We start from the raw sequence: 18,446 nt of genomic DNA, 5'->3' as shown, positions 1-18,446 counted from the left end.
CCCCCCCCCCCCCCCAACACACATGCACACTTTTCTTAATGTCTGGAGCCAACTCTGACGACACCACCTTCTCAATCTGAGTGATACTATCACGTAGCTGTTAGAAGCTGAGATGACAAGACTTCTAGACCTCTGGTCCTGACACCCCTGGAGGAAAGCGCAGTGAGAGGGCACAGAGTGACACAGGTGCTGGTAGTTCAGTTCAACGTAAAAAGCTGGGCGAGACACAGGATCCCTGCAGACTAGAAGCGTAGTCAGGACAAGCAAAGGTTGGTGACCAGTAAGACAGATAGCAGGCAGACTCATAGACAGGATGCAGGCTAAGGTCACACCTGATGATTAGCAGAGAAAGTCGTTTTTAGGAACTTAGCTGAGATCAAACCAGAGATAACAAAGACAAGTCATGGTTAGGAACTTAGCCAAGGTCAATTAGAAGGAGGCAGAGCAGAGAGAAATCCAAGGGCAGCAACAGGGAAGCAAATCAGGAACAGGTTCAGGATCAGATTTCAGGAAACATCTGAAGACCATCCAGCAACTTCCTAGCTCAGCAATGTCTTTTAAAAGAGAACTATGAACCAACCATTTTTCTCTTTAGGGTCATAGGAGGACATTTACTATGTCTTCATGTGACCCAAAACATGTGGCTATTGCCCGCTATATGCTGACAGCGCAGAGCCATGCTGTGGCTGGGAAAGATCCTGACAATATTCCACCCCACCACCTGATTGACAGTTGGCTTTGCCTCCTCCTACACTGTCCCACCAGTCAGCACTGAAGGAACAGAGAGGGGAGGGGGGAAACCTTGCGGGGAGCAGTGACTGTCAGTCACCGTTTTCTGCAGGGAGAATATTGTGAACTGAGCGATCAGCGGCATGTGATTGCTCAGTTCTCGATCTATAGAGGTGATGTGTGACAGCTGCAGTGTCACACATTAGCTCTAATTATGGGGACAAGTGCATTTCACTCTCCCCATAATTCTCCTTTACATATGCCTTCTAGTGCAAAGCTTGGGATTAGGTGTAAGTGCAACTGCACGCCCACAAATTCAAGCAAATTGCCCTCATAGATTAGCTTGCTTGTGGGAATTTGCCCATGTAGAATGGAGCTGGAGATGACCCTTGTCCTGTGTATTGGCACACGCACACATCTGCTCCCACTATTGTCCTGACAGCTACTGTAGAGAGGATGGCAAGAGGTTGGCATATAAGTCAAATTCAAGTACTTACACTGCTTGCATTTAAAAAAAGTAAGTTTATTGATGTATGAGTTAATACAAAGTTAGATCAATTCGTTTTTTTTACTTGCCTGAAGTTCATCTTTAAGGTGGTCGTAGATAGGGAGTTGTCTCCTCCATAGGGACAGTTAGGGGAGACATGATGGAAGTTCCCAATCATGCTAAGCCCTGCTGCTACATTCCCTGATATATAGTTGAAATGCAGAAGCAAGGAACATGCAGTTAGTTTCTTCTCATCTTCATAACAAGAGGGAAGGCTCAGCCAGATCACAGTGATTTTCAAGCAGATAGGGAAAGGTGTTTATTTTAGTCCCATTAGCTACCTTTTAACTTGAACATGATTCATCTGAGCATCATATAGGATCTGGTGCAAGACAAGCCTGTTTATAGCTACCCTTAGATGATGTCATATTTGTTTGACATGATGGGGTTGATTTACTAACCTTATAAACACGCCACGAACAAGTATACACCTCTGTAGTGTGTTCCCTCCCAGCATGATCTATGGGTGGAATCTAGACACCTTTGTAGTGTGTACACACCCAGCAGGTGTGTTGTGCAAAGCCCTGCATGAATTGCAAGGTGATGTTGTGTAAATTAGCTCTACGTTGTGTTGCTTGCGTTGATGAATGCAGGAATGTAAATGCATGAGCTAACCATTTTTGTCTAAACTGTGAAGCAGCATTATATATGCATCATGTGCATGATTTTTCCATATATGGCATTAGTGGAAATATGCTTTTAGAGACTTGCATGCCGCTATTAGAGCGGCATGTAGCCTATGGCACATGCTACATGACGCGCACGTACGTAAATACATAAAAATGCGCCATAACGGCGTGAAAATGTGACACGTTGCTCGTGTTTGGTTGATAAATACGTTTTGCTGTGTAAAAATGCACACGCACCTGGTGCGTGTTTAGGTTAGTAAATCACCCCCGATGTGTTTGGGTTACTGATCTCCTTGAGACAATATAACCAGTAGGCACCCAAAATTGAAATGAGGACAAAATATCCCTTCAACAGGCTTCTATCTCCTAAAGAGCAAGCATGCCCCATTAACTGAAAATTCAATTTTAGCAATGGGATTAAGCATGTATTAGGTGCTATCACCTCAAGCACTATGCCAGGTAGATCTGTAGTGCAAAGGGAGCTGCCTAATGAGGCAAACTGGGCAGTCGCAAGGCCCTAAGTGGCAGCCTAATTAGAGAGCTGCCTGGTGGAGGGGAGGGCCCAGTGAGATGCGGTCCAGCTGACTTTGTACAGGAGGTGGAGGAGAAGGAGCGGGTGGCTCGGGCTGGCCATAGCATGTGATCTGATGGTGGGATGTCCCAGAAGCAGGCTGGGGACTGCAATGTATCTTGTTGATACTGATGGCACTTCGAGCTGCAGGTAAGAGGACCAGCACATGTATGCAGAGAAAGGGACTATGCAAAGTCCCTTTGAGACCCTGCACAGCCCACCATAGACCCCACACAGCCCACCATAAACCCTGCACAGCTCTCCTGAGACCCCTTGTGCGCTGTATCCAGTGACTGACAGGTTGTGAAAAATGTCCTTAACAGGATAGGGTGGGGTGAATTTAGATTAAGGGGGTGCCTGAATTTAGTCTTGCCTAGGTCAGCACAAACCAAAATACACCACTGGGCATACAGTATTTTCTCTTTAACGTTGCCACAATTGTCCAGAGCAGTCTTTTTGTTGATCTTTTCCTCATTCATTCTGTTTTTATTTAAAGAGTTAGTCCACCCAAATTTTTTTTAAATTATAGGTGGCACATAGGGGGCTGTCTTACACCTTTGTAGTGTGTACACACCCAGCAGGTGTGTTGTGCAAAGCCCTGCATGAATTGCAAGGTGATGTTGTGTAAATTAGCTCTACGTTGTGTTGCTTGCGTTGATGAATGCAGGAATGTAAATGCATGAGCTAACCATTTTTGTCTAAACTGTGAAGCAGCATTATATATGCATCATGTGCATGATTTTTCCATATATGGCATTAGTGGAAATATGCTTTTAGAGACTTGCATGCCGCTATTAGAGCGGCATGTAGCCTATGGCACATGCTACATGACGCGCACGTACGTAAATACATAAAAATGCGCCATAACGGCGTGAAAATGTGACACGTTGCTCGTGTTTGGTTGATAAATACGTTTTGCTGTGTAAAAATGCACACGCACCTGGTGCGTGTTTAGGTTAGTAAATCACCCCCGATGTGTTTGGGTTACTGATCTCCTTGAGACAATATAACCAGTAGGCACCCAAAATTGAAATGAGGACAAAATATCCCTTCAACAGGCTTCTATCTCCTAAAGAGCAAGCATGCCCCATTAACTGAAAATTCAATTTTAGCAATGGGATTAAGCATGTATTAGGTGCTATCACCTCAAGCACTATGCCAGGTAGATCTGTAGTGCAAAGGGAGCTGCCTAATGAGGCAAACTGGGCAGTCGCAAGGCCCTAAGTGGCAGCCTAATTAGAGAGCTGCCTGGTGGAGGGGAGGGCCCAGTGAGATGCGGTCCAGCTGACTTTGTACAGGAGGTGGAGGAGAAGGAGCGGGTGGCTCGGGCTGGCCATAGCATGTGATCTGATGGTGGGATGTCCCAGAAGCAGGCTGGGGACTGCAATGTATCTTGTTGATACTGATGGCACTTCGAGCTGCAGGTAAGAGGACCAGCACATGTATGCAGAGAAAGGGACTATGCAAAGTCCCTTTGAGACCCTGCACAGCCCACCATAGACCCCACACAGCCCACCATAAACCCTGCACAGCTCTCCTGAGACCCCTTGTGCGCTGTATCCAGTGACTGACAGGTTGTGAAAAATGTCCTTAACAGGATAGGGTGGGGTGAATTTAGATTAAGGGGGTGCCTGAATTTAGTCTTGCCTAGGTCAGCACAAACCAAAATACACCACTGGGCATACAGTATTTTCTCTTTAACGTTGCCACAATTGTCCAGAGCAGTCTTTTTGTTGATCTTTTCCTCATTCATTCTGTTTTTATTTAAAGAGTTAGTCCACCCAAATTTTTTTTAAATTATAGGTGGCACATAGGGGGCTGTCTCAGCCTCTGGAATCTTGTAGGATTTGGATACTCCACCACAGTGATCTCCCTGTCAAAACTGGAAGTTTTCTGTGTTCTGCCCACCTTTGTGTGTTCCAGCTCCTTATGTTACATTTTCCATAATATACAATAAATAGAAATTCAAACAGGGAGAGTGGAAACCCCTTATAATTGCCCAGCAGGTGTGCAGACCTAAGGCATCAAGTGTACGGATCTCACGGGCAGAGTACCCAAGTGATGTCAAAATATAAAGTTAGGGTGAACCGACCTTTTAGACGGACATATTTTACATTATAATATTTTTATATGTATATGAATATTTTCTGCTTTATCAGTAAATCTGCTATAAAACTGTTCAAAGGTGTGTTGGTGTGCTGTGGATCCACGATTTGGGTGGTACATTGGTGTAGGGGGATAGAAATATCCGGTTATTCAGCGGCTCCTTCGGGGGTGAGCGCTACATTAGTTTAATTTATCTGTAAATGCATTTATCACACTTCCCACTTGTATTTTTCTTCCTCATTTTTCTTCCTCATTAGGAGTCCCCACAGGAGAGCTCACAGACGAATCGATGCCCTATGTACGAATGTTAAATATCCCTGGCAACAAATACCTCCGGACACTGAGGAACCCAGTGATGAAGAGCCAGAACAGGATCACGTCCAGGAAGAAAAAAATTACTTTAGGTAAACATGGATCATTATCATTTTATTAAATTAATTTATATGGGAGCCTACTTGCCCCAAAATCAGCAGGAAGTTTTTCGGAGTCTGGGTACGGGGGATTTAATGCAGTGGCAATACAAATGGCTCAGGAAAGTTAGACACCAACTGGAACATTTTAGTCTGGCTTCTACGATTTACCCTGCCTATGATTTGTGAACATGTCTGGGTGTTACATCAGTCTTGTTAGCATGTTTGACATTATTCTTTTGTTGCATCCCCTTCATTATCCTAGGCAGCTGTGCAGTCACATTGGAATGCATGTGAAAGTGTCATGCCTGATACACAATATTTAAGCAAAGTTTACTGTTCCATTCACAGAACCTCTAGAAGATGGTTGAAAATTCACCAGCAACAGTTTGAATATGTAGATGGACAGATTGTTAATTCTGCTCTCCCCAGTCTTGTATTGGGGGTGACAGAGTTTCATGCAGGAGCCGATGTTCTGCTTGTTAATCGGGACCCTGATGACCTCAGTCAGCGCTGGAAGTACCAGGAGGAAAACAGGTAAAACAAAATACATTGAGCAACTAACTCCAATCTAAATGATAATCTCTATATGAACTGCACTACACATGCAGATAAAATCACATCAATAAATGTAACTATGTAATCATTCTATTTGATTGCCTGGCTCTTGATGAGATAATAAGCAAATATAATATGCAGGCTGGCTGTTTCTGACTGTAACATCCTGATATATTTAAAATATCCATGAGCTCGCAAAACAAAACAAATAATCATCAAAGGTAAGTCTGACTAGTTTCTAAATTGAGAAAGCTAGTCAGATGACCAGCAAAACGTATTCAAGAAAAATACAGCAAGTCTAGTTACCTTGACTAATTTTGTTTTACAGATAAACCATAAAAGTTCCCCTGTAATGTGTTTATAAGTGTATGTCAGAAAGTAAACTGTCCATGTTTTTATTTTTAACAGAACATTCCATTTAGCTAGTAACACCGACCTTGTACTGGCCCTCTCATTGCCAAAAGTATACCCCGGGGTTAAGCAGAGAGATATAGGATTCATAGGATGCCCCATTATTCTTCAGGTAAGATATATTCTTCTTCAGTCTTATTTTACATATTATGATCTGCTTGTGGACCCCAGTAAAGTTATACACCTTTCATTACAGAAATATGAAGATCACATCAATGGAGCAGCCAATCAGAAATGGTCTTATGACGAAAATAAAAAAGTGCTGACAGCATTTTATAGTGACCAGATGGATAAAGATATTACAGCAGCCATTCACTCCTCAATCTGCACTTATACCATTACCAATACGGAGGAGATAAGTCAACCGGTAGGTGATCACAGATATCTAAACCCACCACAAAATCCTACGATCTGGGGGGTGAATTGGTTTCCATATTTCAGGCGTTAATATTTATAAGTACAGAAAATTCCTATTGATCTTGCCAGAACTGCAGCGTCCTTTTCAGTTCCTGGGAGATAAAAAGACAGCATAACCAATCTTATCTTTATGTAAACTACTAGTCCTATCCATCCACCATGTAATGGAGATGAACATAGGCAGACGTGTTTGATGTTCATCCTGTGTGACAACCAAGGTTATTTCTATTGATACAGCGGAGAAGTGAGTGTAGACACAAAAGGACAGGAAGTGAGTTATTCACAGGCTTACAAGGTGAAAATACAGACACTCCTCTGTGTACGGCGGAGTTACATTCCCATAAACCCATCGTTTGCTAGGATGCTGGAAGCCTCACTATAACAACCTATTATCCTATGTTGCCACCAGTGTCTTAGCTACCAATGACACTGTGTGGGCTGCACAGCATGATTGGTTACTGTGACATAGACTGGTTTGCTTGGCTGTTCACCGAACCTGCATTTCTGGCTGGGTCGCTGAACGACCAAGCGAGGCAAACCCAAGCCAGCTTGCTCATCTCTTGCTGGGATGTATCTTATACTTCCAAAGGTACTTCCAAGCTGGGTACATGCCCAGGGGTGTAGCTCCCAGCACATGCCCAGGTCCTGATCTCTATGTCAGAGCTCCTGTCAGCAGCTCTTTCTGTTCTGATCAATATAACAGGTTTTACACCCTTGGTGTTTGTTAAAATGTAAACAAAAAATGATAAGTTATAGTTACCCACATCAATCAGGAGCAGCTAATTACAGTGCATATATTTTTTTGCACAGGAGTTGTTGAAGTAAGGGTGAAAAGGGTTTTTGTTTTTATATATTTTATATATATATATGTTTTATATATTTTACAGCTGATTAAAGGATAACTATAGTTTTGTATAATGAACCTTTAAGTCAGCATTTCTCAACCTTTATTCAGTAACGGTACCCTGTAAACAGATGTATAATCTCGAGGCACCCCTGTCCAAAAAGTTAAAAAAAATGACATGTGGCCCCTCCAAAATCCATACCAGACCCTTACCCGAGATAGTGGTCTAATATGGAGGACCCCAGGCAAAAACATGAAAAACGCGGGGTTCCCCCTTCACATTTGGAGCCCCCTCATTCCACATCAGAAGCTCCTCTTCACATTAGAAGACCCCCTTCACATCAGAAAATTTAGAGGTTTCCCAAAAGTCTTATTTTTACCTGCTCATGCTCCTGCCAGATCCACACTGTGCAGGAGCATGAGGACACACAAGGACACTCATTTACTCCTGTGGATATGTCATCTATTGGTGTGCATAATAGATGGCCTCACCATACTAAACACTTTACATTTTTCTATGCATGTATAAAAGAACTGAGGAATAGTAATGAGCTTGTGCCTAAAATGGCTCAAAATTGTGACCACCACCTCCTCTCTCGGCCCAAAGGGTCAGGGAATGCCCCCCGCTGCAAGTACAGCCACTGATCGGGCCAGGGCATGAGGGCGGGGTGGTGGTAACAGTTCTAAGCTGGCTTAAGTGAACTCACGCCCTGGCAGCGGGGGGCATCCCTGGCTCATCACTACTGAGGAATGCTGGGCGAGTTTCCAACAGTGGCTCTGTAGATCCCCTTGGCCCACAAAGTGTGGATCTGGCAGGAACGTGGACAGGTGAGTTTAAGATTCTATAGAGATGCTGGAGTGGGGGTGACAGGGTGACAACACAGGAGCACACTTGGGAGATAGTTGTGACACCATAACAGGAAGTGCCTCAAATAGAATGTTCATCGCCAGATCATCAGATATTATTTACATGTAAGCTGCAGGAAAGATCAAATACAGCTTTTAAAACTACATTTAGATGTTAAAGCACATATGAGACTTTACAGATTGGGTGTAGATCTACTTTACCTCCATCTTCCACAATAAATGTATAACTTCTATGTATTCATGAATATTTCTTATAGGGCTATCTTCTAATCTCACCCAACGACAATGAGGAATGGGTGACTTGTGTGTCCTGTGCAAGAACCTTGAGACCAAATAGACAGATGAAGAGAATCCAAGAGGGTACATTGTTCTCTTGTGCCTCAGGACTAAAAGACTCCAAGCTAAGCCCTTTAGGACCCTTTAACTGTCTTCATGTCACAAAGGTAACACAGAGAATATTGGAGATGATTCATTCAAAATGTTATGTAATATCATCATCATCATCACTGGTAAAACAATTTCCCGTCTCCCCCTTGTATCCCATCTTATTAATTATACTTTTACTTTGTATGTATACAAAACAAATACTTTCCAGAGTCCAGTTTAATATTTGAAGCTTCTCCCAATACTTATTGGTACAGAAATGATAAGTAATATACACAGTTTAGACATTCTATAACTGAAATTAGCATGTTGCACAAAGACATTGAGGGGAATTCATCAAAACTGAAGCATACAGTATATGGAGCAGTTGCCTATGGCAACCAATCAGCTTCAATCATCAGTTTGTTCAATTAAGCTTTGAAAATTAAAGATAGAAGTTGATTGGTTGCCACAGGCAGTTGCTCCAGATTATGTTTGCTCCAGTTTTGCTAGATTCCGCTCAGTGAGTATTATGGGTTTAATTTAGGTTGACCTTTGTGTGGCCGATCCAGTTTTTATTGACATTTTTATGACTGACTTTGTGTGAGCACCAGAGAGAGAGACAGAAACAGGCACCTCAATATTTCTCAATGTTATCATTCATCAATTATTCTTAAGCTGGCCATACACTGGTGAAATTTCGGCCAAGTCCTGCTGACAATATTCGAGCAGTGTGTGGCCCAGTTGGCACCCCTCCGTTCAACAAAAGTCAATGAAGGAGCCAGTCTGAAAATTCTCGACGATCAGTGACTTCAGCTAATCAGTTGCAGCCATTGTTCAGGTATTCTGGCAGCAGCACACCCAATGCTTTCAGAATGCAATAGCCCAGCAGGAATGCGGGATTCCCCCATACACACTGTTTAGCTTAAATAAGGGAATTGATAAGATAATGTTTTCTTGTTCAGCCCACAGATTGGCAATGTATGGCCAGCTGCATTCTAAATCCATTTCCTTCATGGGAATCGAGCATGTGTTGTAGATTTTACTTACATACAGATGTTCCTCACTTACCGACTTACCTGTTTTGCGACCACTCGCACTTACGACGGAGCGCCGATCGACCTCCGACCTTGTGCGTCAGCGTCAGTGCGCCGTGTCGCCGGCGGAAGTGGTGTCCTCCGATCTTCATTGCGGGTCCTGGTAAGTATTTTCATTGCCCGATGTACAGTACACTGTTCGTTACTGTACATCGGCAACGCTATACAGTACTGTACTAATGCAGTACAGTACTGTTTAGAGTTCCTCACTTAACGACCAATCCGTTTAACGACCTGGTCGGAGGAACGGAACTCGGTCGTTAAGTGAGGAATACCTGTATACTAGAGCTCATTGGCTCAACCCTTCCCTACTCTATCCAGAACGAATATGAAAAGTTTTGGCTTTACATACTGTGGCATTGCATGGCAATACCACGGTGTTAGGTGGCCTCAAAGTGACCCAGGATTCTCAGCCAGAGGGGCTGAGTGGCTCCAGGAAGAAAGTACGTGTACCGGGAGAGAATTGCCTTTCCTTGTTTTCTGGATCCTAGTTGGGATCCTGGAGCCAGGATATTTCTTAGAGCTCTGGGTGGGACGAAATCTCCAGTACTGGGTCCGTGGGTTAGTAGTGACCAGCACTCTCTTCATGAGGGATGTGCACAGGTGCACAATCAGGTGCTGGTCACTACTAACCCACGGACCCAGGACTGGAGATTTCATCCCACCCAGAGCTCCAAGAAATCTCCTGGCTCCAGGATCCCAACTAGGATCCAGAAAACAAGGAAAGGACCGAAAAGGCAATTCTCTCCTGGTACACATACTTTTTTCCTGGAGCCAGTCAGCCCCTCTGGTTGAGAATCCTGGGTCACTTTGAGGCCACATAACACAGTGGTATTCCCTCGCAATGCCACAATACGCTTGAAATTTTATTTTACTAAGTCACTGGCTACTAACATCATTGCTGTGCAAATGCTTTCTCAATATGTTTACAATTTACAAGGTTATAATGTAACTGTATAATATAGATCTCCTGTATCTAACCTTTCCTGACTCTGCACAGACGGATCTATCCCGTTCTGAAGCGGAAAGTACTCTGGGCTACTTGACAGAGGTGTTGTCTGCTATGAGATCCCAGCAACAAACCCTCAACATTGCACAGGATATTTCATCTGGTAAATATCACAGAGCTATAAAAGTGAAGGCCTATAAAAATGGTGGTGGATTCAGAAATGGAATGGTCATCATTGCTGGAACATTTCCAGAGGTGAGTACTGCATTAAGATCCTTGTGAAGTAATGGCTTCCATCTTACATGGCATGTTTGTTGAATGACCAAAAAAAACAAAAACAAAAACTGGACAATATCATACTTCCTTCTTATATATATATATATATATATATTGTAATAATTTCCTTGTGCCCTTTATCCAGCTACTAGACGTCTGTACCAAAGAGCTGGACCTCCCCAGACCCGCCTGCAGAATGTACATGGCAGATGGTACCGTCAGACTGGAACTGTCGAGTTTGGTCACATGGGCTGTGAAAGACTTCTTTAAGCAAAGCAAGGAGCAAATTGGGGATGAGGAGGAGCAAACTGACAACCAGAATAGTGAGAATCTCTTATTAAACCCTAAAAACATAAAACTCTAACCCTAAAAACCCCATGAACTTCTTACTAAACCCTAAAACCCTAAAAACTCAGGCAAAATCTACATCTGAAGTTGGTAAGTTTACATGTGTACACATATATGGTAAATACTTGTAAACAAATACTTCCTCTGAGCCCTGATGCTGTTAAAGACATAGAAGCTAAGTGAAATCAATAGACACCATCATTGGCAATTGGCCGATGCTGATTGCTGGACAACCGGATAGTACATCAAGGTGCATGTGTTATATGGTTACATATTTATAGAGTAATTCCAGGGTGAACATCCACTTTTTATTATCTCCTTGTTAAACTGAGTGTCAGGATATAAGGCTGTCCTATCTTTTGCTGAGTATTAGGCTGTGAGGCTGCCGTATCTCCTGCCTGAGTGTCAGGCTCAGTATTGGGCAAAAAGGCTGTCCTATCTACTGGCTGAGTGTTAGGCTGAGTATTAGGCTATAAAGCTGTCCTACCTACTGCCTGAGTGTAAGGGTGTCATATCTACTGGCTGAGTGTTAGGCTGAGTATTAGGCTATAAAGCTGTCCTACCTACTGCCTGAGTGTAAGGGTGTCATATCTACTGCCTGAGTGTCAGGCTGAGTATAAGACTATGAGGCTGTCCTATCTCCTGCCTGAGTGTCAGGCTGAGTATAAGACTGTAAGGCTGTCCTATCTCTTGCCTGCTGTTCTACCTACTGCCTGTCAGGCTGAGTGTAAGGGTGTCATGTCTATATGGCTTCTTCTACATCAACCGTCCTTCCTATGGCAGGAACACACCCTCAAGCTGCAATCCAATTATTGCAAAGATACCTGTTATCCCATACCCCGTTGATGACGGTAACTGAGCCTATGGTACCTCCCCAGTACAAAGAATTCACAGACGTGTTTAGTGTGCAATTGGCTGAAGCTCTTCCGCCACATAGGCCACATGATTGTCCTATAGACCTTATATCAGGTAGCTCGATCCCCACCGGGAGGATCTACCCTCTTTCCCAGCCTGAACTGGTGCACCTGAAGGAGTACCTGGAGGAGAATCTCAGGAAGGGGTTTATCCGTCCATCCACCTCCCCAGCCAGTGCTGGGATGTTCTTCGTAAGGAACAAAGACGGTACCCTCCAGCCGATCATCGACTACCGAGCACTTAACAAGGTAACGGTAAAAAACCGCTACCCACTTCCTTTGATACCCGAGCTTATAGAGAGGTTACAACGGTCCCGGGTGTACACCAAGCTAGACCTAAGGGGTGCCTACAATTTAATCAGAGTCAGAGAGGGAGATGAGTGGAAGACCGCCTTTAAGACCCGTTATGGTCTATTTGAGTATAATGTCATGCCAATTGGGCTCTGCAACGCCCCAGCCACTTTCCAACATCTAATAAATGACATCTTTAGAGATTTACTGGACGTGTGTTGTGGTATATCTAGATGACATTTTAATATACTCTGAGGATCTGGAGATCCACCGCAGGCACGTCCGCTGGATTCTCTCCCGACTCCGGGCTCTTTCATAATATGTGAAATTATCCAAATGTGTCTTAAAACGAGATGTTATCAGCTTCTTGGGCTATGTTATATCCCCCGCTGGTATAGAGATGGATCGGGCAAAGACTGACTGCATCCACAAGTGGCCGGTTCCCCACTCAAGAAAGGCCCTACAACGCTTTCTGGGCTTTTCAAACTATTACAGGAAGTTCATTAAGAACTTCTCTGAGATTGTGAGACCTCTAACTTCCCTAACCAGCTCTAAAGTTCCCTTTAAGTGGTCATCAGATGCCCAGAGGGCATTTGACTTACTGAAGACCATATTCACATCTGCTCCAATCTTGAAGATTCCCAACCCAGACTACCATTACGTCCTGGAGGTGGATGCCTCTCATACGGCACTTGGGGGTGTACTCTCTCAGCGGATAGGGGTAGATACCCCTCTCCACCCCGTAGCGTTCTTCTCAAGGACTCTGACGCCTGCAGAGATCAACTATCCTATTGGGGAGAAAGAGCTGCTTGCCATTAAAGCAGCCATGGAGACACATGCTAGAAGAAATCAAATTCCCTTTCACGATATTTACAGACCATAGAAACCTCCAGTTCCTTAAAACCTGCAAAACTCTCTCAGCAAGACAAGTTAGATGGAGTCTGTTTTTTGACCGCTTCGATTTCATAATCTCCTATCGTCCAGGTTCCAAGAATGGCAAAGCAGACTCCCTCTCCAGAATGCTGGAAGAAGAGACAACCAGGGTCGAACCGATACCAGTGATTCCCTTGAACAAATTCCTATGTGCTACTATCTCGTTCAAGGAACAAATCAGGAACAGCATATCAGGTAACCCTGCATCATTACCCCCTGGGCTCACTCAAGACGCAGAAGGCCTATTCTACAGAGACTCAAGATTATATATTCCTCCATCTATGCAGCAGACTGTCTTACAGATGCTGCATGACGCGCCATTAGCAGGGCACCCCGGTCTGGCTAAAACCTTAGACTTGGTCAGAAGACAGTTCTGGTGGCCCGGCCTAAAAAAGACAGTTCTCAGTTACGTGAACTCCTGCCGCGTGTGCGCTACGTGTAAACACGAAAGAAGACCCCCCTACGGGTTGCTCACTTCTCTAGACATACCCAAGACTTCATAGTCAAACTACCCTCTTCCCAGGGCCATGATACCATCCTGGTAGCAGTAGATGTGCTCACCAAGATGGCACACTTCATTGCCCTCCGCGGACTTCCCTCCGCGAAGGAGACCGCCCAGTCCTTTATTGCACATGTCCTCAAACTGCACAGCCTGCCAACTCGCATTATATCGGACCGAGGCACCCAGTTTGTCTCCCGATTCTGGAGGGGACTCTGCACGTCACTACAGATAGATCATAGGTATTCCACGGCATACCATCCACAAACTAATGGTCAGACGGAAAGGGCCAACCAATGCCTCGAGCAATATCTAAGGTGTTACACCACCTACCTCCAAGATGATTGGTACAACCTACTCCCACTCGCTGAATTCGCCTTTAATAACTCCTGCAGCTCCTCTACTCGTCAGTCCCCTTTCTTCGCGAACTACGGATACCATCCTACGCAGTTGCCTACCGGTGTTCTCCCTACCAATGTGCCCTCGGCGGTAGACTACTTGTCGAGACTAGCTGAGACCAGGGAGCTCCTCGAGAGGAACCTTCACCTCGCGCAAGACAGGCAGAAGCGCTACTACGACCTGAGGAGAAGGGCCCCACCAGAGTACCGGGTTGGCGACAAAGTCTGGCTCTCCACGAGGAATCTGCGGATGAAGCTTCCATCAAAGAAACTCGGGAGGCAGTTCATCGGTCCCTTCGTCATAGAGAAGGTGATCAACCCCAATGCCGTGAAGCTTACACTCCCTCAGGGGCTCCTTATTCACCCCTCCTTCCATGTCTCCTTGATCAAGCCTTACGTACCCGATCCTTTCCCACAGAGGGCTCCTAAACCGGCTCCTCCCGTTGAAGTCCTGGGTGAGACCGAGTACAAGGTAGAGCGAATACTGAATTCCAGGAGACGTGGGCGAACCTTGCAGTATCTCATCAGATGGAAGGGTTACACTTCTCAGGAGGATTCATGGGAGAACGCTCGAGAGGTGCATGCACCTCTTCTGACGCGTGGTTTTCATTTGCGGTACCCCCGGAAGCCGGGGCCGCATAGGAACCCCGGGCCGCATAGGAACCCCGGAGGTGTTCCCTTGGAGGGGGGGTCCTGTAACGTCCTTGCCTGCCGCGAGCCGTCTGCGTTCCAACGTGGAACGCATCGGCCGCGTCACGCAGGGCGCTTCCCTCCCAGAGGGGGAGGCTCCCTGCTCTCCACCGTGGTTCGCGGAAGTGACGTCACGGCCGGTATCACTTCCGCGTTCGCGGACTATAAATAGCTTGTGTGAACGCTATGGAAGCGTTCCACTATTGAGCTTGATGCCCTACAGATGCCAGGAGCCTCAAGGAGCCTTCTTACTGCTGGATCTCTTGTTTCCTCAATCCTGCCTGCTGCCAACTGCAAGTATTGTACTGGAGGGGGATTGGCTCTTAGCTTGCTGGACTGTCTGTCACTATAACCCCTCTGGCAAAGGGTCCACTGCTAGACGCTCCAACACTGGCTTCCTCATTTATTCCTGTTACCATTTGTGCCAAATCATTACCCTGCATTAGACCTGTTATCTAGTTCCTTGTATCTACCTTTGTGTATCCTGACCCATGGGGTTATGAACTGAAATACCACTATATGGTCTATACCTACACTCCTCATTTGTGGCAGATGATGCAAGAACCCCTCACTCTCCGTTAAGATTGAGAGAGAAGCCTGGGGTTCGAGCCTGATTGCCATACCTAACCCTAGCCTCAATTCCGCAGCTGTGATCCTTTCTCCTGTCCTAGAACCCAGGCGCATTACAGTCTACTGCCTCAGTGTCAGGCTGAGTATAAGACTATACGGCTGTCCTACCTACTGCCTGAGTGTCAGGCTGAGTATAAGACTATAAGGCTGTCCTACTTACTGCCCGAGTGTCAGGCTGAGTGTAAGACTATGAGGCTGTCCTACCTATTGCCTGAGTGTCAGGCTGAGTATAAGACTATAAGGCTGTCCTACCTACTGCCTGAGTGTCAGGCTGAGTGTAAGACTATGAGGCTGTCCTATCTCTTGCCTGAGTGTCAGGCTGAGTGTAAGACTATGAGGCTGTCCTACCTATTGCCTGGGTGTCAGGCTGAGTGTAAGACTATAAGGCTGTCCTACCTACTGCCTGAGTGTCAGGCTGAGTGTAAGACTATGAGGCTGTCCTATCTCTTGCCTGAGTGACAGACTGACTATAAGACTGTAAGGCTGTCCTATCTCTTTCTGGAGCGTCATGCTGAGTATTAGACTGTAAGGCTGTCCTGTATTCTTCCTAAGCACAACCATATAACAGACCTTAATATAACAAGGGTGCAGTCAGGATTACATGAAAACATTTTTAAAAGGAGAGATTAGCAATAGCAGACTACATATTTTCCCTAATACAGGTTTTCTTAAATATACAGACATGCCAATGTTTTGATATACATTTATTTTTACGTATACAATGCCACTAATGTCCACCAGATGGCAGCACACAATAACAGGGCATACATAGATATACATATCTAGATAGAAGCAGTATAGAGCTATGGCAATGGCTCTGTTATATGATGTGGTATATTTACTATATAATCTTTATCTATAGATCTTGAAACTGTCAATACTACAGTAACACAGATGGATCCTGAAGAGGTGACAGTGGATGAGTATTTGCTGTCCTATATCCTGCGACATCCTATTGAAGTTTGGGTGTCCTGTGGAGAACCCTTCATATCACCGGATGGTAAGACTTATTATTTAAATATCACATCCCAGTTTCCCTAAAGTGAACCCATGCTTCACCCTTGCTGTGCAAAACAACAAGCTGCTTGCTGATATTTTCCTTCCTTTCCATTTGGTCACCGGCGAGGAAGGTAGGGTAAGCTCCAAGTTATGACTTAGACATTACACATGGCTGAGGACTTTCTTCTTGCCCCCCAATGTGGCAGCACTAGGTGAGTGAGTGGACAATTGCCAAGCATAGCGCTGTCACATGGGAGGTAGGGGAGTAAGTCACATGATCCTCCGTATCCGGAAGTACTGGGTGCTCCGTTCCCTCCCAGCCGCCAAACTGAGTGGTGGACTTCAAAGGGCCAGTGAGTGTCTGCTGCTTCTGGGACTGCTGTTAAAGAGAACATGTTACTTTCACCCTTCATGTGCAATATCCCGGGTTCACTTTAAGGTAATTGTCTTTGGTTAAAACATATTGATATCTTATTTTAATTTAAAATGTAGATTTGTAATCATTTTAGGCATTTAACAGATGAACAGATAGTAAAGTGGCTTCTCATACTGGAACAGCATATGTTGTTCCATCTTTTTTTCTTTTCGGATAGCAACTGTTTGTAAAGGCCATAGAACTTATTTGCAAAACATGAGAAATAGTGCCATTGTCTATAGCCAGCAGATGTTTACAGTATTTTAACATGTATCCACCATTCACACCTGAATGTTTTGTCAGGTGTTTTTGTGCATTTCTTTATGCACGACAACCCTCAACATCTTCTTTTGTGGCTGTTCACATCTCTATTCTTAAGCTGGCCATACACCTATAGGTTGTCTGCAGACTTTCTATGGTCAGATGGAAAAAGCGCAACAGATTCCTCCATCTACGCTAAACTGGGTGGATGGAGGAATCTCCCACTGGGACAAGCTTCAGTATCTTGCTAGTCGGCCCCGCTGGCTCTCAATACACCTGAACAATGCCTGCATCCAAATCACATTGTTCAGGTATTTTGACAGCCAGCGGGGCTAGAGGAAGGGGAGTGATCCTTTATTCATGAATGTGTTGAAGTCATAGGGCCAAAATGACATCCCAGCATTTGCCATTTGCAGATTTGGATGCCAGCAATGGCAGCCTCAAAGTTTAATTCAGGAAACATTGTTCAATATATTTTTCCTTATGAACGGGCCCTTATTGTCCCCACATACTATGTGGCACATACATGCTGCCAGAGGTGGAGCTGCAGGAAAGGACAAACACCCCAGCATATATGTACATCCTCCTTTAATGCTGCTGGTGGGAAGACATTTGTCACTGGTTGTTAGGACCGTCCTAGCAACCAATGATTGTAATGGAGGAGGACCGCTGATGTCATTGGTTGCTAGGACGCCAGGGGTCCCAGCAACCAACGACTGAAAAGGAAAGTGGGCCGGAAACTTACCGATCCCCAACCTGCACTGGGCTATGTGTTGCAAATGGATGCACCGGCCTTGGAAGCTTGTGTATCCACTATTAGCCTGCCATAAGTGAGTGCAGGTCCGTGTCCGGACCTTGGGCCAGACAGACGCAGACAAAGGGCCAGGTCTGAACAACAGTGTACAGTAAATTCAAATAATTCACCCAATAAATAGCTGCTATATCTATGTGTATGAATGGATTTTTGCAATCAAGCTTTTAAAAAGAGAGGCAGTTTAATGGAAATGTGAACAATAAAGCTTTTTCACTGTGTTTCCAATGTAGCTGTCCAGCGATCAGAAAAACAAGAGAAAAGACATTGGTTGCAGAAGAAGAAGATTGTGACTGGCCGCAGCTTGATGAGACACAAAATGAGACACTTACAAGGTAATTCTGTATTGGAAGGTAATGGTGGGCGACATGTGGTGTTTGCCGTTGACCAGGATGTTTACTTTTAGGCTGAATTCACACCAAACGCATTGGGACTGCAGTGACCATTTCTTCCAGAGCAGCTCCAATGCAAGACAAGCCAATT

At 44.9% G+C, this 18,446-nt stretch overlaps 1 protein-coding gene across 1 annotated transcript in view; it reads left to right on the top strand.

Annotated features, from left to right (window-relative positions):
- The window catches only part of DCDC5 (doublecortin domain containing 5), a 90,492-nt gene that overhangs the window by 60,645 nt on the left and 11,401 nt on the right, over positions 1-18,446 (top strand). The window contains exons 11-19 of the mRNA XM_018567677.1: positions 4,840-4,986; positions 5,344-5,529; positions 5,959-6,073; positions 6,158-6,328; positions 8,347-8,532; positions 10,550-10,753; positions 10,920-11,097; positions 16,340-16,477; positions 18,197-18,298. Of these exons, the coding sequence (XP_018423179.1) occupies positions 4,840-4,986; positions 5,344-5,529; positions 5,959-6,073; positions 6,158-6,328; positions 8,347-8,532; positions 10,550-10,753; positions 10,920-11,097; positions 16,340-16,477; positions 18,197-18,298 (1,427 nt within the window). The remainder of the gene's footprint in view (positions 1-4,839; positions 4,987-5,343; positions 5,530-5,958; positions 6,074-6,157; positions 6,329-8,346; positions 8,533-10,549; positions 10,754-10,919; positions 11,098-16,339; positions 16,478-18,196; positions 18,299-18,446) is intronic.

Source organism: Nanorana parkeri, unplaced genomic scaffold, assembly GCF_000935625.1.
Source record: "Nanorana parkeri isolate BGI_ZX_2015 unplaced genomic scaffold, ASM93562v1 scaffold30, whole genome shotgun sequence".
NCBI classification, from domain to species: domain Eukaryota; kingdom Metazoa; phylum Chordata; class Amphibia; order Anura; family Dicroglossidae; genus Nanorana; species Nanorana parkeri.
This window is presented reverse-complemented; position numbering and strand designations above follow the sequence as displayed.